The sequence below is a fragment of the Amphibalanus amphitrite genome, unplaced genomic scaffold, assembly GCF_019059575.1.
Source record: "Amphibalanus amphitrite isolate SeventyFive unplaced genomic scaffold, NRLGWU_Aamphi_draft 000603F_arrow, whole genome shotgun sequence".
NCBI classification, from domain to species: domain Eukaryota; kingdom Metazoa; phylum Arthropoda; class Thecostraca; order Balanomorpha; family Balanidae; genus Amphibalanus; species Amphibalanus amphitrite.
The window spans coordinates 107,005-132,620 of record NW_024882097.1 but is presented as its reverse complement, the minus strand read 5'-3'; the positions used below and the strand labels follow the sequence as shown (position 1 = coordinate 132,620).

Genomic DNA, 25,616 nt, shown 5'->3' with positions numbered 1-25,616 from the left:
TCATATTTTTAGGTATTTAATTCGCAGTAAAATGACATAAATATTCTGATAATAAATCATGCAAGCGATTGAAAAAATGAATACTACGTAATCTTCATTTAAATGATAGTGATGTTTTCTGCTGACTTCGAGATTTTCGGCAACTTGGCTCATCTGGCATCGGCTCTTCGCTTGTTGTGGGCGGACTCGCGCGACGGGAACGGGGATACGCCGCGGAGGGAAGGATAAATATAAATAAAATTGTTCAAATCCGTCACGTAACATGATCCAAGCATGATCCCTTTAATTATCGCGTCTAGCATGGTGAAGAACATATACTACGTTCGGGTTATTCAGATCGAGTAGGGGCCGCTACTGCAACTGGTGCGCAAGCTTGAGAGCTGGGTGATATTGATAAAGGTACCTATAGAGCTTTTTTTCGTGCATTTCAAGTTTATAACAGTAATGTTGAATGAATGCAACTTTTCATCATGCATTGCTGTAACAAATAATGACAGCACAGCATGAACTATGACAGACTTGTGTTGTACAGTTAAAGGAAATAGTTCACTTTTAACATGGGGTTTTGAGCTGGAATAGCAGTTTCGTAGCTTGAGCTGAGACTAGCACAAATTAGGAGCTTTTACGGCTCAACGATCACCCTAGACGAAGATATTCCACTTCTCGTTCCGAAAAGAGTGCCTTGTAGAGGTATGCGTGCCTTACACAGGAATGCAGCCACGTCATCGTCAGCCAATCAGCGTGCTGCTTACAGCGAATGCAGTATGCGTAGGTTTGAGCTACGCAATATGATTGGTCAATGGGTAATAAGCTTCCGCGTCAAACATTATTTTACATAGAATATAGTTTGTCCTATGTTAAAATATAGAAAATAATTGTTTTTACAAAAAGGTTTTATTTTATTTCATGATTATTTTGAGCATAAAAAATCATAAATCAATAGCAAAATACTGATTTCAGGAAAGTGGACTGTTTCCTTTAATTGTATGTTATTTAAACTTATTACCTAATACCAGCAGGTGAAAGATTATTTTAATTTGTCGCCTTTACCAGCCTTATGGTGCGCACTATAGTTATGGCTAGACCTTGCTGGAAAGTGCCGGTCCCGTAGCTCAGTTGGTTAGAGCGTTGGACTCCGCGTGGTGAGAGCACGCGTTCCCGGTTATGACAGTCCGGGTTCGAAGCGCGACGGGCGCTCGACATTTATGGGCCTCCTGACAGGTATGGTTGCGGTTGGTGGCAGGCCGTAGCCAGGCGAAGTCAGCGAGGGGACCGGCCGTGCGCGGCTTTGTGCGCACGTTAAACTTTGGACTCTAAATTCTGCCATAGCACCGGAATTGCGCGATCGGAGGGTAGAGGGCAGGGTCATCGCAACAAGCTTCGCTTAGCGGTGGCTCTGTCCTTGTGAATCCTTCCCATCAAAAGGTTCGGGCTAAATTTATAAAAAAAAGTGTCAAAACTCTACTTCAAAGTGCAGACTGGACCTCATTATCTTCTTCACTTCTACCTGATTTCTAAGTTCTACTTCAACTTGTCAGTGTAATTCACCTTATCTGTGTCTGACAGCAGCTCTGGCACCCCACAGCTCATGAGGCAGTAGTGTCTGTCATCCCGCCATGGAGGAGGGACAAGGGTTTGGGGGCCGCGTGACCAGCCGGCCGGCCAGGGATCGCCCTCCCGTCCGACCGCGAGGCAGGGCTCGTCCAGTCAGACGGCGTGTTAGGGTGAGTAGGGGTGTCTATGTATGGCTCCACTTCTCCTGTGATTCTGTCTAGATTGGTTTTTCAATTACGTAATACACTATACCAACCATCAGGTCTCACTATTCATCCCCCACCCAGTCCCCCAGGATGCTGAACACTGGCGTCTCTGCTGCGTGCCATCCCCAGGTGATCGCCAGTGACGATGAGGCCGACTCTGGATCGGAGCTCTCCTCGTCGCCATGTCGGCCCGCGGCGCCGTCCGGCGGCGGGCCCCGCTCCCCGGTGGAGCCGCCGCCGCCGCCGGCCGCGCGCGTGTTCGACATGGAGGCGGACATCTCCGAGCTGGAGCCGGCCACGTTCAGCACCATCCCGCGCGGACAGCCCGAGCCCATGCTGCGACTCTCCTGGAACCACAAGGTATCGGGCGGTGACGGGGCACTGGGAGGCGCTCAGTGAGGTAGTTTCAGAGTTAGAAACACGAAAATCACCGCTGCAAAATGGACTATATGCTGCTCCGGTGGAGTGCGAATTCGGATTTCTACTTGATCTGTTCGTCAGATGATCAAATCGTTCGAACACGTAAAGCGTGCACTGCGCTCACAACGCTGCATTCTCGACTATCTTGTAATCCTCTCCCCTGTCCTTCCCGAGCTGCGGAGACGACCCCCATCAGCTCCGTGTGCCGTCTGAGAGTCCGGTCTCCGGTCCGCGGCACACCGTATCGGGGCAGATCGCTCACAAACATTAACAATTACCGGGCATAACGCTAATACATATGACTCCACGCTGAATGGAATCAGGTGATCTAATTTTCAGGCATCGCAACGCATGTGATCTTATGTCATAAAGTTTCGTTCATTGAGCAATGAACACAGCACTGCTGTCTGCTTCCTTATTGCGTTGAATTTCTCTTTGTTCGTACTTCGTGTGTTGTGCAGGATTTATGAGCACGTTGAACCATTATACGCTGCTGATGCTGATCGCTTACCTCTGCCTACCAGGTAAACCTGATTGCGACAAAGGTTCTCAATCCACTGATACACCTGTGTGAGAAGTGTGACTGCCCCATCCTGGCCTATGGAAGAATGGTAAGAATATATATGGTGTAATTGTTTGTATAACTTTTTATAGTCTGCTTTCATACTTTGTATGATGTTTTTTACCAACTGAACGGTCCTATAATTTCATAGGAATCGATAAATGGTGCGATATTATCGAATGCTATCGGATATTTTTTTCTCTGCAAGTGCGTCGCCAAGTGTCCTGACCGCTCCGTGTTCTTCCTCTGTACGTTGTCAGATTCCGTGCAAGCACGTGCTTTGCTACGACTGCGCCAAGGTGATGGACAAGTGCTGGCGCTGCGGCGACCGGGCCACGCGCGTGGAGCGCGCCGGCCTAGGGAAGTTGTTCATGTGTCTGCACGACGGAAAACAGTACGACGTGAGCGGGTGTCGGCGCACCTACCTCAGCCAGCGAGATCTGGAGGTGAGCTACCAGCAGTGGGGAGAGCAGGGGAGGGTGAGAAACTGGGGACGCTGAAAGGAGACTGGGCGAGCATGGGAAAAATGGTCTCGAGGCTTGAGCTGGAGTAAGCGGAAGCTGGCGTTGAGATACACGCCAGCTCCCGGTCAAGCGGTACAAACTTTGTGGTGTGTACGGAAGGCTTTTTACTCGGGTTTGAGGGTAGAGCTCAACCAAGGAGCCAGTGTGTTGGCTGCTGCACCCGTATTTAGCACGTACGCCCTGCTTGAATTGGCACTGGCAGTGAAAACTACGGTAAGCCTGACCTGTCTCAGTATTGTAGTCTATAGAAACTGTGTAATGCTGCTGAGTCGCTGACACTGTGTCGTTTTCAGGCTCACATTAACCACCGTCACCGTCGTCTGCCGGTCGGCGGTCCGGGCCTGTCGCGGCCGGCGGCACCGGAGCCGCTGCCGCCCCCGCCGCCGCCGCCGCCCAGACGTTTGTCGGAGGACCGGCCGCTGCCGGACCCGCGCGACCCGCGCCGCCACGAGCCGCGCACGCCGCCGGCGTACGGCGCACACGGCGAGCCGGGCGGCCTGACCAGCCCGCGGCCGGCTGGCTATGGCGCCAAGCCGCCGGCGCCGCCCATGAAGCAGCAGCAGATACCCGTGATGACCACCCAGCGCAGCAGTAACCTCATCACTATCCCTATCCAGGGCCAGGAGCCGGCGGCCGAGCAGTCCCGTCAGTCTCATCAGTCTCACCAACACCAGTCACATCAGTCCCATCAGCCGCATCAGTCCCACCAATCCCACCAGTCCCATCAGCCGCTGCAGCAGTACGGCGGCTACCAGAGCGGGTACTCGCCCGCCGGTCCGCAGCACTCCACCTACCAGCAGCCGGCCGTGTCCCCGGCGGCCTTCTACCAGACCACGCCGCCGCCGGCCGCCGGGTACGGCCGGCCCTTCGCCCCCAGCGGGCCGCCGCCGCCGCCGGCCGCGCCCTACGGAACGGCGCACAGCGGCCAGCACATCCAGCATCCTGCACAGCACAGCGTCCAGCATCCCACACAGCATAGTGTACAACATCCTGCACAGCATGGTGTGCAGCATCCTACGCAGCATAACTTACAACATACGGCAGCTCACGTTACTCAGCACGGGACTCCGCACGGAACACCGCACGGACAGCACGGAACGCCGCACGGACAGCACGGAACACCACACGGACAGCACGGGACGCCGCACGCGCCTCAGCACGGCGCTCCCCAGCCGTGGTCGGCGGCGCCGCCGCTGGGCCGTCCGCCGCCTCCTACCTCGCACTACTACCGCTAGAGGCGCCACTGTCGCGCCGACTTCTCTCAGGTGGGAGAGGCTGCCGTCGGTCGATGGGGAAGGCTGGGTGTGGGTTTGAATGGACGGTTTCAAGCCCGGGACTCTTGGCGCATTTGATTGGTCAGTTATGTTTTGGTTGGTTTTATTTGCCTTGCGTCATATTCACTCGTCATTACCGAGGACAGCTGGGTCACTTAGGTTCGTAACATTTTTCTTGGGCCACTCGTAGGGTCATTTTACCATTTATTAAATAGTTTCTAACCGCATTTAGTTCTATGTATTACGCGTTAGGCGTTGGTCACTGCAGCGCTGTGCTCTTCAGACTGCAAAACATGTCAAAAAGCGCCTGAGGAAGGAAAAGCTACTTCCATGAGTGTTATCGTCCACGAATTGTCGCAGCTGGTGCCTCAGGGATTCGAGAAAGATTTCTTATTTCGCTCGGCTTTGTCTAGTCATACCCTCAGTGCCAGGTTGCGTTGAATTTCAGTGGCTTTGGCACAACGTTCGCTAATTGATAGTCACAGGTCTCTTGGTCACTGATGTAACTGAAGCCGTGCAAACACTCTGAAAGGAGTGTGCCAGTGGCAGCCTGGATCTATATCTATCTCACCATCGTTTATGGTTTTATTTCGCATCCTGGGAGAATCGCAACCGAAGCATGCTTTCATAGTTGCCGCAGACGGGCCTTGGTGCTCTGTTTTAGGTGTGAGCTGAAAGTTGGGTTTCTACGTGACCAATCTGGTATCAGCGACTGCCATCCAGGCATGTCTGCTGATCAGTTTGATTCGACACATCTGAGCCAAATTAGTGGCCTGCGCCTTCACCACTGGGCTGTTTTCTTTCCCTGGTTCACAATTCACTTGTACTGTGGCTACTGAACGTTTCAGGGCGTGACGTTTACGGGGTTTTGTCCCACCTTTTCATGGATGTTTCCTAAAGACGCGCCAGTCCCGTTTTCACTTAATGAATGAGTGCGTTGGGTTGGGGTGCCAGCTCGCTACCTGTATTACTCCGCAGTCGACGCCGTGCTGGAAGAGCGACGCAGTTCATAGTACTGCGCGGCGCCCCCCCCCCCCCGCCATCGATTCTGGGCCTTCCACGCGTTTCCGGAAGCTCCGTCTTCCTCGGCCGTGCCCGACACTCCATTACTAGTCACCACGGAACGGCAGCGACCATTCGCCCGCCCCCATTCATCCCTGGCGTATCGATCCGGTACGATCCAGAACTGTCCGGATCTATCCAGCGCCGCTCTGGCGTCTGGCCCCCTGGTGAGATATCGGCGATCCCATCCGCGTGTCACGCGTGACCAGTTTGGTGTAATTTTATGTCTAGTCCACTAATGTGTACCGTGGAGTCGTACAAAAGACAAAGTGTGATTTTTGGCCAGTGCGATTTGTGTACCTTTTGTCAGTGATTTTTGGACAACCGTAGTGTTTAGGCTGTAGGCAGTCATCTTTTCACCAATTGATGTTCTATTTGTGTCCAGCTTGGATGTTTCGCGGGGTGATTCCCATTGTAATTGTTAGCGGATTGTTCAGTACCTGTTTGCGTACGTTATTGCACTTTTTATCTTATCTACAGTAGATGTTGTTTATGTAACACCTTGGCTAATTCGTACAAATCAATTGAATGTAGTCTTAATGAATTCGCATTGTTTCGTTCCGTATTGTGGTAAATATTTGTAGTGATCGTTGTTCTTTTGTCTAAATCATTTGATTTGTTGTTTCAATGTTTAAGTCGATATCATTCATCGGGCGCATTTTCGTGACCGTTTCAAGTTTGTGATTTTTCGAGCTTAGTTTATTTCATGTTCTTATTGCATGACAATCGTCCACACCTCGTGTCGGATAGTGTGTATTACATACTGATCTCACTTGAACGGAAATTCAAATACACTGATCGTAACGCATATACCGGTATAACAGCTCCAACGACTACCGCTACGGCCAACAGAATCGGAGCCGGCGCCGCCGCCCGCGCAGCGGCAGCTGCACTAAATAGCATCTCTGTCTGTCTGTCTCGCGTGCCGCACGTGACCCGCGCCAGCCACAGCACGACCCTGCATTGCTCTCACACTCTGTCCGTCCGCCCTTACCGGCGGCTCTCCGTCCGTCCCGTCCGTCCTCGGGGCTCGCTTCCCCTGTGTGTGTCTATCGGCGCCGTCCGTCCCATCAGAGCACCAGGTGCTGATCGGAGGCACACTCGCCGTTGGTGAGTCGGTGCATGGCCAGCTCGGAGACGCCGTGGTAGTGCACCATGGCCGCCGCCACTACCAGCACGTGGAATATCTGGTGGCTCTGGAACTGCACACACGGGGGCGGGGGCAGCGTTAGATGTGGGAACGTAGTTACGGCGACACAGACTGACTTCATCAATAACATCCGAGTGCAATGCAGGTGGACTTTCCAGTAAATGACGAATGAATTATGAAATTCAGGCTATTCGTGTAACAGAAAAAAAAATACAACCTTAGCTTCTCAACTCTTAACGAATAAGACTGACGTCTTAGCCCAGCAACGTGCCAGCCAAGAAGAGGCAATTAAACTCCAGTAACCCTCTCCATGCAACCACTGATCGGTTTTACCCACAACTACCACTCGACTTCACTCACGTAGATGTCGCATTTGCCGGGGAACCACCTCTCGGGCACGCGGAAGGCGTAGAGCAGCGCGCCGGCCACGTACAGCGCTCCCATGAGGGCCAGGTAGCCGACGGCCGTGAGCGGCACAGAGTTGAACCAGCCCTCCGAGTACAGGTAGTGCACGGCGGGCACCACACCGCTCAGACCGAAACCCAGGAACAGACCTGGGCGGAGGAGGACGCGCGGTTAGTAACTGGTCAAGGGGGCGTCAGAGGTTCTGCACTGGTCAGCAACGTGCATGTGAGCTGGCGTGTTGCAATTGGGGTACATGGCATGACCTGACGGCCGGGTGTGGTTTCTAGTTCATCACGACAGGTTTCGGGCGTCATAAAGACACCACCTTGCACCGCAGTGGCCACGTCACAACCACAACCACAACAGTGCAGTAGCTCAAAAACGTGCAGCGGAAGCAACAAATACTGCACAGTGCACAGCACACAAGCGTGCACCGGCATGTCGGCCAGCCACACCTGCACACGGTGCAGTCAGAAACCTCGCCTAAGTCACCGCCTCGTCACCGAGTCACCGGCGGCGACGAGCTACAGCTGGACGGACCCGCGCAGCTCACAGGGTTGGAAAAGCTTTACATCGGAACAATAGATACGATACGAAACAGCATTACGGGTACCCGGAAAACACTATAACCGACCCACCCCAGCCGCGCACCACCATTCAATCACGTCAAAAGAGTACACCCCGCATAACCGAGATATACTGCACTTATCTCACCAATCTTAATGATTCACAACAAACCCACCACAATTTAATCACCGCACAATGCCCAGCGACACTGAGCCAATCAACACTAACTTCACACACCACGGTTCCTTCACAACGCCACATCTAACAAACAGCGCAAACCTGTCATGCTACTTATAATGCAGTCACTACAATTGAACCATACGACCCCAGCTAATTCATTCGCTACAAAGCCACCGTGTTCCCTCCTCACTAAATCACGACAACACAGCAGTCGCAATGTCCCCCCTAAATCACTGCATGAATCGTTCAGCGGCCAGCGTCACCGCCAGCCAATGACATCAGCCCGCAGCCTCGCGCCCCACGGTTTCCGGGCCCGCGGTCGCTACCAACACATACCTCACCCGCTGACCTGTCAGTCTGTCACCGAGCGCCGCTGGCGTGACCCCACGCAGCGACCACCAATCGCATACGTCACCGGGACGAATCGAGTACTAATGGCCCGGCCTGGACTAATGAGTTCGATCGGGCCGGCGCACTGTCACAATAGGAGCGCCTTTCGGCAGCAGCTGACGCAAGACGGTATGGTTCTGTATAATAATCGGCCGCCTGCACGGCATCGACCGATGACTGCTCAGTATAGCGGAAATATAGCGTGGAGGGGCTGCTGCTGGGGAATGAATGATGCTGTTGATTACTCGGCGCTCTATGTGTACCGCTTCGTCCTCAATAACAACTACTTTACATTCAAACAACTCACAAACAACGGCCTCACTACGAAACTACCTATCGATCTCAATAATCGTTATCAATTCGAAGAAGACCAGTATTCACATTACACAATGAACATACACAATGCTCACACATACCCAACTCTATCCCCGACCAGTCAACCCTGTCCCCACCAGTCCACCGCGCCCTCTGTCCTCCACTGACCTGCTCGCAGCATGCGGTACTCGGGCTCGCCAAACTTGTCCACCAGCGAGACGATCATGCAGGCCGAGCCCAGGCAGATGACGCACGTCAGGTAGATCACCTTGGGCACGAAGCTGCAGTAGAAGCCGTAGTACAGCCACGGGATGAACGAGCCCACAATCAGCAGCGAGATGCCGCAGTAGTCGAACCTGACGGACAAACGGTGGGACGTCACGCCATGGAACCAGCCAGTAGTGTCACAGAAAGAACAGGGAGGCCCGTTTAGCATAGGAACACGGACCGATATGTGCTCCCACTGAGAGGGCATAGATGGGCGGATACGTCACAAAGGGAGCAATCAGGGCCCGTGATGTCACGAAGGAGCAGCTATGGACACGGTGCGTCACGAAGGGACGTGTTAGTGACGCAGTATAATAATGAGGTAGGGTCTGCAGTCCCAGTATGTTGCACCCCCTCACCTCACCCCAAGGGTGAGTTATTGACGCCACTCATATGGTCCGACTGTCATTGTGGTTTATGGCCGTCACATATCCCTATGGTTTATTGCATCCATAAACACCAAATGACTTCTTTCCATTATATGGTATGCGGATAGTTGATGTCCCTCACCAGAAGAAAGAATATACAGGTCTTTTTACTTAGTTCGAGCCTGACTTGCTACTAAAACGCATTCATTGAGACTCGTCACTCAGATGCTTCACTAAAACCTAAATTTTCGAGAATTTTTGGGCGATCCATCTCAACATGGCTGGCTGTATGTGCGCTCCATACTATGACAGAAACAATGCAAGAGCAGCGTAGTGGGTAGAACCGAACTCTCCTACCCATTTCGTTCAGTCACGTAATATGTAATCGAACATCAATGTTTGATTGCAGGACAACGCACATTTATCACATGCGTTACGGTAGCAATGTAATTCAGGCAGGCCATTTAAAACCTAGATTCCCTACGGTTAGCTAAAGCACTTCACCGTCCCAACAATCTGTCTCCCATGGTGTTCGAAATGTCCCCCGCAGTGCTCGAAATGTCCCTGGGCCTGGCTTATTGACCACCTAGCGGGGCTTATTTAGTCGTTTGGGTTATGTCTGGTCAGTGGCGAAATGTTAATGGCAGTATCCAGAGCCACACACCACAACACACAGAAACAAAGCCCACTGAGGGGGCGAGTAACCCTGGGTTCTAGGTAAAGCGGCCACGCTTCACCAACATTGAATGGCACTGGCAAAGGTGAACCAGCAGCAATCGACCACCCACGCCCTGCGCATGGTCGGCGTCATACAGAAAGGGATCGATGTAAACGGGGCAGCAAAGTGCGGTGATCGAAGCGAACGCACGTTCATGGATTTTCTTTTGAACCAGAGAACAACGTTGAGGCTGAAATTATCTCTTTGTCTCTGATAAGACAACAGCAGGGATCAATGTTGGGGAGTCCATACCGGCACCGGCAGTCGTGATGAGGTAATGGCCGCTGCGATAATAAATATGTATTTCCCCAGTTGGGCGGCCGGTGATGGTCGTTTTTGCCGACTTTGCGGCACTATTAGCCGATCAGTAAACAGTCATCAGAGGTGCCAGCACATCGACGCATCGAGCGCAGCCCAGAGGCGGCGGGCCCGGGGCCGTCAGCGATCGACCCGGCATTGAGAATTTATGTAGCGGGCGCCGCCCCGCCTGCGATTCATTCCACTCGGCGGGCGATTGATTGAACGGGGCTGAGAGAGGTGCCATCAAACAAAGCAGCTACCGATCGCAGCTAGATGAGCGGCTTCAACTTCAGGACACGCTACTTCCAGTCACAAATCCACCGTTTCAATCACCCCGGGCCGGTCAAGGTCGGTGTTTTACACAAATCACAGCGCAGCCACTATCACGAGAGGCAGCCGCCAGTAGGGGAGAGTGGGGCACATTCGTGCATGGGGCACATTCGTTTTCAGCAGTTTATGGGAACACGAGTGACTGCACGAGCTCAAGGTAAATTATGGAAATATGTCTATCATTGCCGCCCTTCGTTCACCGTAGAAGACAACACTGTACCTGCTGTCATGCTTGATAAAAACGCAAATTTGTAATATTCGTGAGCTTTCCAAACTTTTCTCATATTATCCATTTTCGTGATCCTGACTCGGAAATGTGGTTCAGCTTTTCAAAATTGGGGGTGAAGAAGCTCACTCTATTTACGGAACTGCTGCAAACTTGTTTGTTAAAAAAGTGTCATTTTTTCAAAAAGAAATTTTGAAATATATTACTAATAACGTTGTGGGGCAGGTTCGTGTACGCACTGCCTGGGGGCAAATTCGTGCATATTTTTTTTAGTTTTTGCGATTTATGACTTTATCTGTAGTAGGTTTCTCTAATGACGCTCGCCTGACTCAGTCTCGACTGCTTGCGACGTTGTGACGAGCAATTCACGCGAACTTGGCGAGGTCACGGAGGCCGGCAGTTGGCACATTCTTGTTGGCCAGCCCATTCTTTCTACATATGTTGTGCAATGCATTCTTGTCGAAAGGAATCAAGTGAAATGACCCCCTGCCAATTTCCTTTGGTAAATTTCTGGTAATGCCCGGTAATTTCTCGAACTTTGCAGGGTGAACGGAAGTGCCCCACCTCTTGAACGAATGTGCCCCATAGGTGGGGCAGTTTCGTGCAAATGTTCAGAGTTATTAAAAGTCATTTTTCTAATGGAAGCAATAATTTTAGAGGATAACTTTTAAAGAGGAAAACTATCTGCAATAGTTCCTTTCCATACTACAATCAACAATTTTGCCATTGCACTAACCAAAGAACAGATATATGGGTTTATCCATTTTTTGCACGAATGTGCCCCACTCTCCCCTATATCACCAGTTTATGTCAGTACCCTATACCACAACTGATCACCAACCGCCACTGCAGTCACAGCCCACCGGGACATCCCTACTCACTTTGAGAAGAGCCGCAGTACCCGCTTAGAGTGGCAGCCGACCGTGTGAAACGTGAACGAGGCGCCCATGCAGACGATCGCGCCGGCGAAGAAGCACGAGAACACCAACTTTTCCTGAAAGTCCACTTCCACCGAAGGCCGCGTTAGGAAGTAGGTGGCGATTATCACAAAGCCGATACAGCCTGCGGGAAAGAGCGGGGAGGGGCGGCGGTCAGAGGGGGCGGCGGCCTTGACTCCAACTGGGGACACTGGGGAGGGGAGTGTGTCACTGAGGCGTGATGGGCCGGCACAAAGGGGAGTTATGTAAGGCGGAATTAATTCCCGTGAACATATCACGAATATAGGTATAGCTGCATAAATCGTTCAATCCTATAACACTAATGTACACGTTCATCATGGGAAAGGTCAATATCTTATTGGCACCAAACGCCAGCAATGAAGCAATCGTTCAAACGCATTAGCCTCAATGGTGGAAACAAAGAGAACTGTAACATTCGCAAATATATTTCCTAGCTTACATAACAGAACAAAGAGAAGTTACATCCAATCAGCATAATTTTGAGCCTATTGGCCGTCCGTCCTATCCCGGCTCATAACTCCGAGATGAATGACGGGCTCACAGCTGCGATTAGATTAAGTCCGTTAAGTGAGTGTCAGTCCGACATGGGGAGGGGTAGTGGTCGGCCAATTGTCCAGAGTACCGATATAGCGGCGCCGTGCCGAGCGATACCGAGGGCGGAGAGTGGACGGCCGGCGTGCGTCATCCATCTGTATCCCCCCCCCCCCGGGACTCCGAGCGGTGTACCCCCTCCCCCTCCCCCCAGAGCATACGTGCCCGAGTGTCGCTACCCGGCCCGGGCCGCCTCTGACGCGCAAACCAGGCGTGATTGTACGAATGATAGTCTCCAGAGGCAACCAGATTCTGTCTGTACCCGTCAGTCCCCATCGAACACCATGCGAGAGATAGGGTTACTATCAGTACTATCGGAACTGTTGAGAAATGCGGAGGGCCCATAGAGTGGCATTATCATTGGTGAAGAGTCAGTCTTTATCAGCCAGTCGTGACACGTTCTGTGCCCGCGAGGCATTCAGGTCACGTTCCCAACCCTCAATGTGCTTATTGCAACGTGCGAACACGCTGAGTTTGATTAGCCAAAGTTGGGGAGTTTGGCAGCAAAGTTTGTAGCAGCTAATAAGCACCCAACTCATCAGACAGCTAAGGCGACGCGGCAGTGTTATTGACAGCCAAACCGTCCAAGTGTTAGTACCAGACTCGATTTCCAGACCAAACTAGCGTTACCTAATGGTCTTTTCACTCTTTTGACAAGCCGTTTAAGCATTCCTTCAAATTCTACTCTACACTCTACAGCCTACCGCTTCCATAAGTCGCAAACCAAACCCCGATATCAGCAGTTTCTGAGTGTGACTGACGAGGCTTTCAGAGCTGACAATGTCCTGTCCCTGTTTATACCCAGTTGCACCCACCGAAACAAAGCCTCAATGAGGGCATACAAAACATCCGGCTGAGAACACGATCGGACGTACTCAACCCAGATACACGACCCTCTATGGTAATGCATAACACGGTAGTACTCTTTCAAAGGGTGCGGAGATTCCATCAGATTGGGTGCCAGCATAGCAAATAGAACGCTTCAGTTCAGGTAATGACATGGTTGTTAGCTTCAAACCGTATAGTATCGCCACATTGTGGACAAGATGGGATGCCTATACATAGGCACATCAACCAATACATAGATGACAGATAATCGTCACTTTAGGGACACCATTGGGAGTACACTAATTTCCCTGTCAATTACCACCCACCCACCAAGCATTTCCCTTGGCCCACCAATGGAATTCTGTCAGAGCCTCAGCCCTCCCTGGGCCGCCACACGGTCCCCTGACAGCGTTCTGTTGCTGTTGGCGCCCCTCGCCCTCCTCGCCTCTCTGGTATGGACAGGCGCCCCTCACGGTATGACAGCCACGCTAACGGCCGACGGCGGGTCTCCCAGGCGCCCCCGCCCCCGCCCCGGCCGGGGGACCGTCCATCTCGACCCGGGCCGACCCGCCAGCTGACCGACCCGTGACGTCACACCGCCGCCGGCTGAATCAATGGCGACGGACGGAGGCGGGCCGCCGCCGGCAGCTGTGGGCGACACCACTGGCAACGCGCAAATGGTCTCCGGTAAAACGAAAACACCAGTTCTCGAGAAAACACCAAAAGAAAAGGGATGCCACGGCTGAACTGCACACGTGAAAAATGTCTCGGACCGGTGCATTTGAAAGCAGACTTTACAAATGTTTGAGTAGATACATTGGTCGCTTGTGAGTGCAATGGTTCATATTGCAGTTTATATGGCCTCCCAATGGTAGGCATAATGGTGGTGCTCAAGCCCCATAGAGGCGAAAACAGTATATTATATAGCGCCAAAATGAACCAACACTAAAGCAAAAGTCACACTACAAAGCAATCGCTCATCACATCCCTTACGCCAACAAGGCATGGGATGCACCACATGGGACAAGGCAATAAATACACCTAACCTCATCAGTATTTAATCCTCCGGGCTAGTTTTTAGCTGCCGGTCCGGCGACGACTCTGGCCGGTCAGGTCTGGGGCCCAGTTTTTACTCCCAGTCAAATAAAGGTCACACGGAAGTCACCGACACGGGATCCGGGCGTGACGGGCAGCCGTCCGAGCGGCCGACGGGTACAGTTACAGCGTGCAATGAGCGGCGGCGCGGCGCCACTCAGGTGCGCGTATACCTCTGTATCACGACGATCAGCGGGACGAGGCAGGGAAGGTTTAGGGTCAGCCATGAGTACGGGTCGACGAGTGTCCAGAACCATCAGTGTTGCCAAGACGCACGGCACCAATCTCTGGGCGAGAAATAACGGTTCACCTACATCCGGCGTGGGGTAGCTAGCATAACGCCGAACCACTGACTAGCAGCTCAGACAAAATATATTCCAGCTTGGAGCACTAGTCCTAATCGAATACAGCAGGCACCTACACCTGAATAATAACTTCCAACCAATCACGCATGCCTGTGTCTGCCCCGGCCGGAGCCCCCACATCCCGTCATCTAGCCGAGAAACCCCGGCTGGCCGGCCGGGAGGCACGGACCCGGTCAAAGGGTCGGTTATTGATCGGTCTGACGCCGGAACGCCGGCCGGCTCTGCCCACTGCCGCCGGGCCCGCCGGCCAGCGCCGGTTCGTTACCTCGGTACGTGGCACGTGCTCACTGCAGCGGGCCGCAGCGTCTATCTCGGTCACCGCGCCAGGAACGGACCCGCTCAATGAGCTCCTCAGGACAGCCGGGCCACGCCGAGACGTGATCGAGAGACGTCCAAAGCGCCGGCCGCTCAGTAGAGACTGTCCCGCTGAGTGGGCCGGCCGCGATGACCGGCTCGTTCGACCGCCCGACTGCTGGCGGCCGCCCCGGATTCAATCATCATCACGGCCCGCTCAGCTCAATCTGGCCCTGCCGCTCTGCAGTCCCATCGCCTCTCTCGGCGACCATCGTCACCCGCGGCACGATCTCAATAGCGCTGCCGGCCGCCGTTCGGTGGCAGACGCCGGGCCGGGCGGCGAGGTCGGCCGGGCCGCTCCCACAGCGGCGGAGTTATCCACAAATAGACGCTGGCGGGTCGGCCTCGGGACCGGCACGGAATTACCGCACGTGACGCCATGTCCACCGCCTCATCTCACCACCCCCATCTCATGAGGCTATTCCAAGGACTGCCACTGGATTTACCATAATCCTACAGTAGCGATTTAGCGCAAATGTGAAATGTGAAGGCTGCATGGAGTCTGCAGTCATAAATCACCCCTGTCAATCACCGATTACAATCCTGGACACCATCCACTCATGTGTCTTCTGTTTATCACCCTACCCGCCCCCACGCCGCCAGCCGACAGCGCCTCTCACCGAGCAGATGCGTCCAGATGTTGATGGTCTCCGTGTGTATGTAGAAGATGGAGCGGAAGCAAGCGTAGAAGGACGGCATGGGCGCCCGGTGCGACTTGTGGATGTAGTCGTTGTCCTGCGCCCAGGGCGGCAGCGCGTGGAAGGAGACCAGTCGGGTGCCGGCCGCCCACACCTGCCGGTCACAGAGGGAGGGGGCGGACGGTTAGTGCAGTCGGGGAGTGAGCAGTGGGGACGGACAGATGACAACAAGCCATGTCAAACAGCACGCTACTACGTTAGCCTGGTACATTTCAGATTGCTAGCCCCAGATCATACTGGTTGTCTCTGGACGGTGTCTCTGGACACACAATGCTTAGTGTGAGAACAGAAAAATGCCTCCCAAAACCAGAAAGACAAAATAAAATAAAAGCCACATTTCGCAATGTAATGCACCAGCGGACAGTGAAAATACCACCGATGGCGAAAGGTATTCGCAGAAAAATGGAAACTATGGACGTATAACCACTGCAAAAATCAAAACAGGTGTCCGTATGTCAGCTGTCCCCGAGCCCAGCTCCCGGTCGCCAGTTTACATTGTTACTGCGGGCCGGTGCAGAGTCCGCACGGGCCGCATATTCACTGCACCAGCAGTCACGTTTTGCTCCCACATCCTCTGTAGACAAACAGGTTCAGTCGACTCGGCTCAAGAACCTTCCACCGTGAGCTGGTATTTCCACATACTCAGGAAGCGGTCAGGCACTATCAGTCTTAAGCGCGGCACGATTATTGTGAATCCAGTGATCGACATAAACATTTAATAAAGCTGGTATTGTTTGAGCTGTGCGTCAGGGTACCCAAACAGTGGGACTTACTGAACCTAAGCCCTATTTATCTAGACCACTCAGGTGTGCAGAACTCCAGCTAATCTTTCCAGCTCGGAAACCCCTACCCCTTCACAGGAAAGCCCGGACGTCTCTTCGGACATAGGCGCCAATTCTGGACGTTTTAAATTAAATTGAAATAGGTTATAGGTTCCAACGCATAAATTGAACAGTGCACGATTCTCATGAAAATAATCACGAAGGCACATCATTAAGTAATTGTAAGTTTAAACCACAACTCCTGGTTTCGAGCACCCAGGCTTACTAAGTGACGACGGTTACCGTCGAGCCGGACATTTATTCTGCTTGCAGATGAGCCGAGGACGCCGACAGTATCCTGCAAACGTGGCACTGACGGATCAGAGTCCCCGTCACTTTTGCCCGATGTCAGTGCCTGATGCCATATGGCCTTGGGCGGGCCTGATGTGACCACTAGCTGGCACTCAATAATTGCTGCTCCTGCCATTTCTGCTGATGACCAAATAAGGATACCGCTCAAGACCTTCGTTATTTGTTCGCTATAAAACTCCCAGTGCTTAAAGTCAGCACTTTCGCCTGCTTAGTGCTTCTACAAAATACCAACACAGAACGTAGCAGAAGCGACCACTACTTAAGACAAAGCATCTGGCAAATGTGTTTTTGAAACAATGTCTTACAAAAAGTGTTCCTTCCTTTATTATGAGCGAGAGACAGACATCACGTCACGAGCCAGCTAACCATTCATCTTTATTTGCCCAACGCAGATTCCCACGAGTACGGCTAACATTTTTATCATATAATCCCCAGAGTAGAATTGTCCTTCACCGAATTTCAACATATGATGGCCTGTGGCAATCGTGGCGTCATTCAAGACGCGGGGGGGGGGCGGGCTGCCAGACAGGTTCTCCAATCCAGCCTACAAGACTGGCGCACTGCAAAAATCAATAGTCCCACGGACAAATTGGCACGGCGATCCCCAGAACTAGTCCTCAGAGCAGCACGCAGATGAGCATGCCGATCACAGGTGCACGAGCAAGTTTAACGCAATCAGCATAGTTTCCGAGGCGTTACAGCAGGTGGGTTAAACCCAACAAAAAGTTTGGCATGGGCCCAAAGCCAGCGCAAACCACGTTAGACGGTGTAACCTGACTGAAAACCTGTCAATTATGAAAGCAAGTGACCCAGATTAGGACAGATGCAATTCTGAGCGATTTACACAGCGCTTTGGTGGCCAAATAGAGCAGCCTTACCAGATATTTGGACACACAAAACTGTCCGAAACAAAAAAAAAAACTACCTCTTATCTTTTCTCAGTTCTAAGCATTGCGGCAAACAACTATGCAGTCCAATAACCAAAGCAGCATATATTCTCACCAAACCCCATCCCCGCAGCCAACTCTCGCTCTCTTTCTCTCTCCCAGGGTCAGACGGGTCGCTCTTTCTCGCCCGCCACTACCCAGCGCGCCGCTGAGCCGATTGCCGCCGCTTTGGCAGCTCGCTCGGTCCAATAGATCTCAATCTGGCCTGAGCTGCGAGCCCAGTGTTCAGGACGGCGCCCCCCCCCCCCCCCCCCCGGCCACGGTGACAAGTGCCCCGGCTGGTGACGTCACGTATCTGGCGGCGCCGCGGGTCGGCCGCTGCCAGCCGAGCCTCCTTTGGACGGCACCGGCAGCTGAGGCAGCTCTGAGGCCGCCAGCCCGGGCCCGCCACCGTCATCACTCAGATCGGCGGACGTCGCCGGGCTGGGATGGTCGCACTGTTGCATAGGATGGTTTTACAGACAGAACGCCGCCTCGTTAGTTCAAAGTTTAAAGTGAAAGAGCATGGTGTGGCTAAAATTTCAAACAGCTTGCTTATAGGCTCCCAATCTGCCAATATAAGTTTATACCTGAACGATGAGACCGTTCTCTGACGTTTTGACATCCTATTTACAAAAATTGATCAAAATCGTTATTGGGCCTTTGCTCTACCTAGGATGACGCTCTCTGTAGTACGAGTGTCATCCTTCTGTGCCACTCCTCGCAGCGGCCCGGGTCAAAGTGGCACTCGAGAGCGGCAGCAGATTGTGGAAAATGGACCAGAGAGCGTGAGAGAAAGACAGAGGCACGGAGTCTTTGCAGAGGCAAAGAAGGAAGATAGAGGGAGAGTGAAATATGGAGGGATAGAGGAGAGAGAGAGAGAGAGAGAGAGAGAGAGAGAGAGAGAGAGAGAGAGAGAGAGAGAGAGAGAGAGAGAGAGAGAGAGAGAGAGCGAGAGAGAGAGAGAGAGAGAGAGAGAGAGAGAGAGAGAGAGAGAGAGAGAGAGAGAGAGAGAGAGAGAGAGAGAGAGAGAGAGAGAGAGAGAGAGAGAGAGAGAGATAGCGCAGGGAAGCGCGAGGAAGGAGAGAAGAGTGGGTACTGGAGGTAGTCATTCATTTAGTCACTATTCATTTATTCCTAGACTCACAAACATATTTCTTTCGGTCGTTCGTGTTTTCAATGATCCCAGCTTACATAATCACTTCTCCATATGCAATATGCATACTCATACTCAACTCACCCACCCGTGCCTTAACAAACTCCTTTGTGGAGGCAGCACTTTGTTGATGCTCTAATTAAGTCATAAAGGAGGACATTAACAAGCACTTTCTGGCTATTGTTTAAGAACAAAGATATCTCCTTCTGAGAGCTAGGCGAGCGAACCGGTATCCAGCGGACACTGCTAAATAACTACGCACCTCATTTCGACTGCGCCAACACAAAGTAACGACACTTAATGAAATCAGGCCACACGGGCAGAGCGCAGCTTTAGCTTATACCGGAGTTCGTGTGAATTTTAATCAAGTCTTGGATAGGCTTGGAGTCCGGGCTAGATCAGAATTAAAATACTGCGAATGGGCACATTGAAGTTGACGGCAATACCCAGAGACGGTGCGCCCTAATGCAGTTTCAAACCATTAGGCAAATGGAAGCGTAAAAGCTCTGTGAGTTTCGGAGTCATCGCTCACAATGCAGTAAATCGTTCCAATCCAACTTAAGCCATCTAATATTTCACCATAACTCCGTGCCACCATCTACAAAATAAATATCATGTTCGTCGCCACTTTGGAAACTGACTCTCAGGCACGACATTTACCACCGTGCCAGACATCGCCGCTTTTGGCACCACTTTCCCATGACTTCTCTCAGTGACTACGACCACAACATCCATCCAAAGACAACTTTCGTCGACCACCGCGCGTTCTATGGTCCCCGTCACATCCCGTTACGTCACCGCACGGTCACGTCACGCCACGTTACCTACCTTGTGAGCGAACTCCTCCGCCTTATGGACCAGCTCCTCAGCATGTTCGATGGCGTTGTGCGCCAGCTGACTGAAGTCCAGGTCACTGTTGGACTCCTCCCGGTTGATCACCTGGTCCACCAGCTCGTCCTGTGGGGCGGAAACAGCACAGAGTTAGAGGCTGCGTCAGAATAGCACCGATCCTGTGTCGCATCATGTGTTTGGTAGTCAGCTGGCTCGGTAGCGATAACAAAGGAGGGTGGATGGTAAAAGACGCTGACGGAAAACCGGCTGTCTGGATTATACCGGTTTGTACCGAACGTCGCACTAACCCATGACGTCGTGTCATGTCCGTATTACTATTCACTATTCAGCATATGTTGACCGTTGACTACGTTTGCCAGAGGTACAAGCTGGGAGGTGTTTCACGGCCCGAAGCTGCAGTGCGCTGCAGCGCGCTGCTGTATTGGTGCGGCGTTTGAGACGGATTTGGTTCGACGCTTCAGCTTGCGAGCGTCCGGGTTTGTTGATGTTTCCGTGGAAACCCAACGCACTGCCGCGCGCAGCGCGCTGCAGGGCAGTGCCGTGAAACAATGGGAATGGGAAAAGGGTTACTGTCCGCTCACTTAGAGCAGAACTATTTTAAGTTGCCCTATCTTTCAACCAGTATTTTCAACAAGAATTGGATGCTTAATGTTTGGATGCTTAAGAACTTTGCCCGTTTTCCAACCTAGCATTTCATACGCGAAAAAACGTCCCGTTACTAACCACTCATGTTTCCACTTCTTGGAAACGACATTCACCAACGCCAAAGGAACAAAAAGCCCAGCTGACGTGTCCTGTGCCTGACTACAGGCACCCAGCAACCAAACAAAAAGGTGTCCCGCCGCGACCAGGGCGACCATGGGTCACGCCCACGCACTTACTAACGGCACCTCCACCGGTAAAGAACGCCAGTGGACGAAGACCTACTGCTCCACAATTACAATCACGTTCCTCATCGTATATCAATAGCAGCCACCATTCCGCTTTCGATACGATAACCATGAAGAGGATAACACCGCCGACTTCCGCCACGAGGGCGGCTTTCGATCAAGGTCGGGCGATGGCGTCGTCACCGGCTGGCGCGCAGTTGGGTCCGAGGTGTGCCGAACAGGGCCGGGGCGGGGGCGGGGGCGGGGGCACGGCGGCGCCGTTCAAGGCCCCGGCGGCGACCACCGGCCCGGCCTGTCACCGCCCCCGCCCACAGCAGCGACCGGAGCGGGCCGGAGATGGATGAACGAGCTGAACGGAGCCGATGTGCGTATTTATGGCCACAGCGCGATGGTTGACGAGCTCTCTACTCTCTACTCATTACCCATTACGGAGCTCTCTACCCATTACGGAGGTATTGGGAACCCATCAATAACTGCACGACTCGGTCAGCCCAGCCATGTTTCTTACCAAAATGATAGCTGATGAAATTTATAGGCGGTCGAATACGCCACATTTCTAACAGTGACATTAGTTCAGCCAAGTCAGCAAGTTATTGATGGATAGATCTCAATCGACTTCGTCCGTAAACTTCTCGAGCAGTAAAATAGAGAAATTCCAAGTCTTGCCCGCATTATCCCGCCGCCTATTTTCAATCAACACACCGCACGCTGGGCTCATTGTATCTATCTCCCTGTTTGTTGACGTTGGGCCGAACTAGGTTAGTCGGGTGGGCGGGCACACGGCCCTGAACGGGATCTGGCCCCGGGGGTCTGTGACTCAATCGACGGCGGCCTGGCACGCTCAAGGTAGGGGAAGTTTGTCTGGCTCCTTAAAGACCGGGTCTGTAGGCTTGGAACAGAGCAGCAAGGCAGTGAAGTCCGTCAATATCAGGCCAGCTGGCTTGCTTTCCCTATGAACTCCTAGTGATCCATATCTGAGCACTGATCGCTGCGCAGAGTGAAAATACTAAGCAACTCACTACCCAATCACTCAAGCCACTAGCCCAGTTGAAGTTCCCGCCGACCACATACCATGTTATCAGCAGCAGGAGCAGCAGCTCGCTGGACCGTGTAGGTGGTCGACATTATCCGTGAACTCGGTGGGACAGCGCGGTGTCTCTCCGTGTGCGCAGAGCTCCGTTCGGACGGTCGGCCGGGCCCGGCGGAGTCGCCCCGACCTCAGACAGACAGCGGACACAGACGGCGGCAGAGACCAGGGGCGCACGCCGCGGACGACAGGCAGCGCACAGCCAGACCCTCTGCACGCCGGGCGCCCTCCTCATCAGCGGCACGGCGGCGGCGGCGGCGTCACGGGACGGGCGGCAGGTGCCCGCTCAGTCGGCAGTCGTCACGCAGCGCCGAGAGTGGGTGCGACCGCACGGCAGGGTAGCTGGCGGGGCAGTGACTCCGACAGCCGCACATCTCCCGACGTTCCCCCGTACCCGAGCAGACGGCCTTGCCGGGCCGTGTGGCGCGATGTTTCGTCAAAGCGGCCGGTCAAGGACGCGTACTGGACACCTGAGGTCGACATGCATTATTGCAGGGCGCGTCGGAACCGGCCTGGACGGTCTGTGCAGCTTGAACCCGCCGGGCAGCGCTGTTGCGCAAGCTGAGCCAGCCAATGAACACGCGTTTCGTCAGGCGTGTCGGATGATGGTATTTCAGAAAGAAATGTCATAGGCGTTACAGAAGCCGCGGCAGAATTGCAATTTAAGCATTCACATATGATGTGGGTCATCTAAATCAGTTAAAACCACACACCTGAGGTCAAGGAAAAAAGGGTATCTTCCAAACATAGGATTATCGCAGTAGCGACTTAGATTTGGGACGCAGTACAAAGACCATTCGAGGCGTGTTGCACTTTGCGCCTCCTGGCACCAAGGTCAAATCGCGGTCATCGGGGAGCTACGCAGGGCGGCACGCACCACTCTTTCCCCAACCGCCCCTCCGGCTACAGACTGCTCTTTCCTCATCCGCCCTCCGGGCAGAGGGGTGCGATCTGCGGCAGCCACCTGTGGGGTCGGGCCGCGGCCCACGCACAGTGCAGTCGCTCCGGAATAGCTCCGTTCCCTGCGGCGGTGACTCGCACGCCCGCCGCTCAGCCCGGCAGCAGGCCGCGCTGTCGGCCGCTATGGTCGTTCCCCGGCCCACGCAGCAACAAAGGAAGGCGCCGCGCCCCGTAAACAGGCCAGTTTGGATCGTCCGGTCCTGCCCGGCACGCAATACCGATAAAACGGAGCACAACAACACGGAATGAAGCGAAGAAATGGGCCGATGGTATAGACGGAAGGCAGACCAGAAGCTGGTCTGTACAGCATCGAGGAATGGCACCAGAAACAGGAAGCATACCAACTCTCGTCTCGTGTCTTCGATACAAAAACCACAGAATAAGTGGATTATGCCCGTCCATGTAGGCGCAAATAAAGGTCAGGGGTTATTCCATACTCGATCAGCTTGTAGCAGTTCCACAGGAGATCCAGGAAGTGAACTGTTGTCAATCGCAGGAAGGCTGACGGACGAGCAATGAACTGACGACCCAGTGACACAAAAACCCGACGACAGCTACCCTGGACGCACAGCCCACTGCACTGACCCGCTCCTTGTATTTGCTGTGTTCGGGTGGACAAAAACATAGCGCTGATACCTATCGACAGCGAAATCAGTGAATTTTCAATGAGCGATACGGGTTGGGATGCTGCTCTTCAAATACAGCCTGCACTCCAGCGCTGTATTATTTATCAACGGAAACCAGAGCGTCTGATTGCACAAATTCAGCCACGCAGTCTGGCATAATTAACAAAGATCCCTAATTGAATTCCGCAAGAGGAAACCACCGCTACACTTTTTGTGCCGCAAGGATACGAACAGACGTTGCGCAGCTCGGCACTAATGAATTGAAAACTATGTTGACCTTTGGTCTTTTTTTCATATTTCTCAAGCATTTACGATCCCAGCTCCACCGAAGCCTTCCTCCCTCGTCTCTACTTCCGTCTCCACCTTCGCACCCGCCTCTGCCTCCCCACCCATTGCAACGACCCCTTCGCTGCCGGACCACCCAAACCGTTCGACCGGTGCCGGCGCACAGCAGCCATCGGTTGCCGCTCGAGCGATCGATTGGGCCGCGAGGCGGCGACAACACCGCCCGCCGCCCGGACCGACTCCCGTCACGGAACGCGACTCCGCCGATAACACGGCCTCGTGACCGAGCCAGGCGGCGACACAAACGGTGATTTGACGGTCAAGGGCGGGCGGCGGGGCGGGCAGACTATTTCGAGCTCACGGCCAACTATGGAATGTGTTTGCTTCTCATAAGGCGTGACTTAGCCCCATCGCTGTTCATGTTGAACCCCAATAAAATGCAATAGAGACCGTACCTAGAGCTGCGGCAGCCCCAATTAAGAACGGGAAAGTAAGGTACGGGCCAGCAAACAAATCGACTGAGTTGACGACCTCACGAGAAGAGTTACCGAAAGTCACCCTGTCGATCCAACCTTCATCGTACTTCATCGAGTTTCATTTCACTGTTATGCCTTTCCACCGTCGCCCCGACTGTGAATTCTCAAACTTCACTGTTCTAGCCGTAAAAACCCCTCTTTCGTCATCCACCGTATCGAGACAGTCGTTCAGATATCACCGGAAATGAGAGTAGGCGCTGAGAGGGCCTGCAATGAAGCTCGACTCTCTCTCTCTCCCCGGCGACTGCTCGTCGATCGACTGTGGACTACCATCGAGCGCCGGGAGGGCGAGCGGCCGCCGCTCTCTGTTTGCCCCCCGACCAGCCGTGGCACAGAACAAAGAAGCGCCGCCGCCGCATACACCGCCGCCATCGCTGTTACCAATAGCACCGCCGGCGGCCGGTACTGCGTGTGCCCCGACCGCGCACAGGCGCCGCCCCACTAGCACGGCCTCCTTATGACCAGCTGGAAAACAAACTGAGCCCGTTCAGGATTGCTCGGACAACAAATCGATCCATCGCTGATTGTCAGGCGGCACTACCATTACCACTGTTGTGGAATGGGCAATGTGCATCCCATCAGTGTTGAATGGGCCGGCGTAGGTCTGACCTCCTCAGCAGGCAGCGCGGCGCCGGGGGCGGTCGATACTCGATATAGTCGGACTCAAGGGGCCGGCATGTTCCTCTCCGCCCCACACTTCCAGCCGCCGCTGCAGCTGACGCCGCCGGCACTCGATGGAAGGACCAGCGACTCACGCACACCGAGACGGGTCGGAGGGACGCTCGCCGCGGCCGCCTCGTGGCCCGTAAAGGTCACGCAGAGGACCTTGGACGCCCCCGGCCGCCCACGGTCCAAGCTGGCCGCCATTCGCCGCGGCTCCTATCACATTCTACTCCTAAGGGTCGTTAGCCGGACGAGAGCGAAACAAAAATACCAAGACCGTTATCACATTACAAAAATAAGCAAACCTGACATTAAAACAGTGGACTTCCGAACATCTCCATAAACAAGCGGAACAAACTGCTGCAAACTCCGGGAAAAGATCGCGACCAGCCGCGCCATTCCGTCGGATCCTCTCGCCATATTTCTGTCCACGAGCGTGTGTCGCCATTAGCATGGCTCTCCGGTCGTGGTCGATCCATCCACACACACGTCGCCGGCCGGTCGGTCGATACAGGGAGATTGGAGAGCACCGGGCGGTCCGAGGGCCACGGACCCGCCGCCCGGCACACATCGACCGAACGGTAACCGGATCTGGCAGTCACGTGCCCGTGCACGGGAGCATCCGCTGAGAGGATGGCAGGGGGCGGGAAAAGATAGAAGTGCATCGAGATTCGGAGGCGACGATGCTATGCGAGTGTGGCGAGCGGGTATTTCACCAGATCCGTCGGACGAGCATCGCGCGCCGGAAGTCAAGTTTAAAGTGTCACAGCCCGCGGCTATATTTGACGCCAAAC

General features: G+C 53.6%; 2 protein-coding genes across 3 annotated transcripts in view; one reads left to right on the top strand and one right to left on the bottom strand.

The window, feature by feature from the left end:
- Nucleotides 1-159: 159 nt before the first annotated feature.
- On the top strand, nt 160-6,410 carry LOC122394638 (E3 ubiquitin-protein ligase Hakai-like). Of its 2 annotated transcripts, none has more exons than XM_043391647.1 (6): nt 160-399; nt 1,586-1,724; nt 1,890-2,120; nt 2,705-2,791; nt 3,003-3,188; nt 3,560-6,410. In XM_043391647.1, the coding sequence occupies exons 2-6, from the start codon at nt 1,617-1,619 to the stop codon at nt 4,499-4,501; spliced, it is 1,554 nt and encodes a 517-aa protein (XP_043247582.1). In that variant the 5' UTR covers nt 160-399; nt 1,586-1,616; the 3' UTR covers nt 4,502-6,410. The 2 variants fall into 2 exon arrangements, with proteins under 2 accessions (XP_043247582.1, XP_043247583.1); XM_043391648.1 differs by having other exon boundaries at nt 201-218.
- Nucleotides 6,340-25,616, bottom strand: part of LOC122394639 (adiponectin receptor protein-like) — a 29,624-nt gene continuing 10,347 nt past the window's right edge. The window contains exons 5-10 of the mRNA XM_043391649.1: nt 19,752-19,880; nt 15,631-15,802; nt 11,700-11,880; nt 8,778-8,965; nt 7,113-7,306; nt 6,340-6,804 (exon numbers count right to left, since the gene is read on the bottom strand). Coding sequence (XP_043247584.1) covers nt 6,673-6,804; nt 7,113-7,306; nt 8,778-8,965; nt 11,700-11,880; nt 15,631-15,802; nt 19,752-19,880 — 996 coding nt within the window. The 3' untranslated portion in view covers nt 6,340-6,672. The remainder of the gene's footprint in view (nt 6,805-7,112; nt 7,307-8,777; nt 8,966-11,699; nt 11,881-15,630; nt 15,803-19,751; nt 19,881-25,616) is intronic.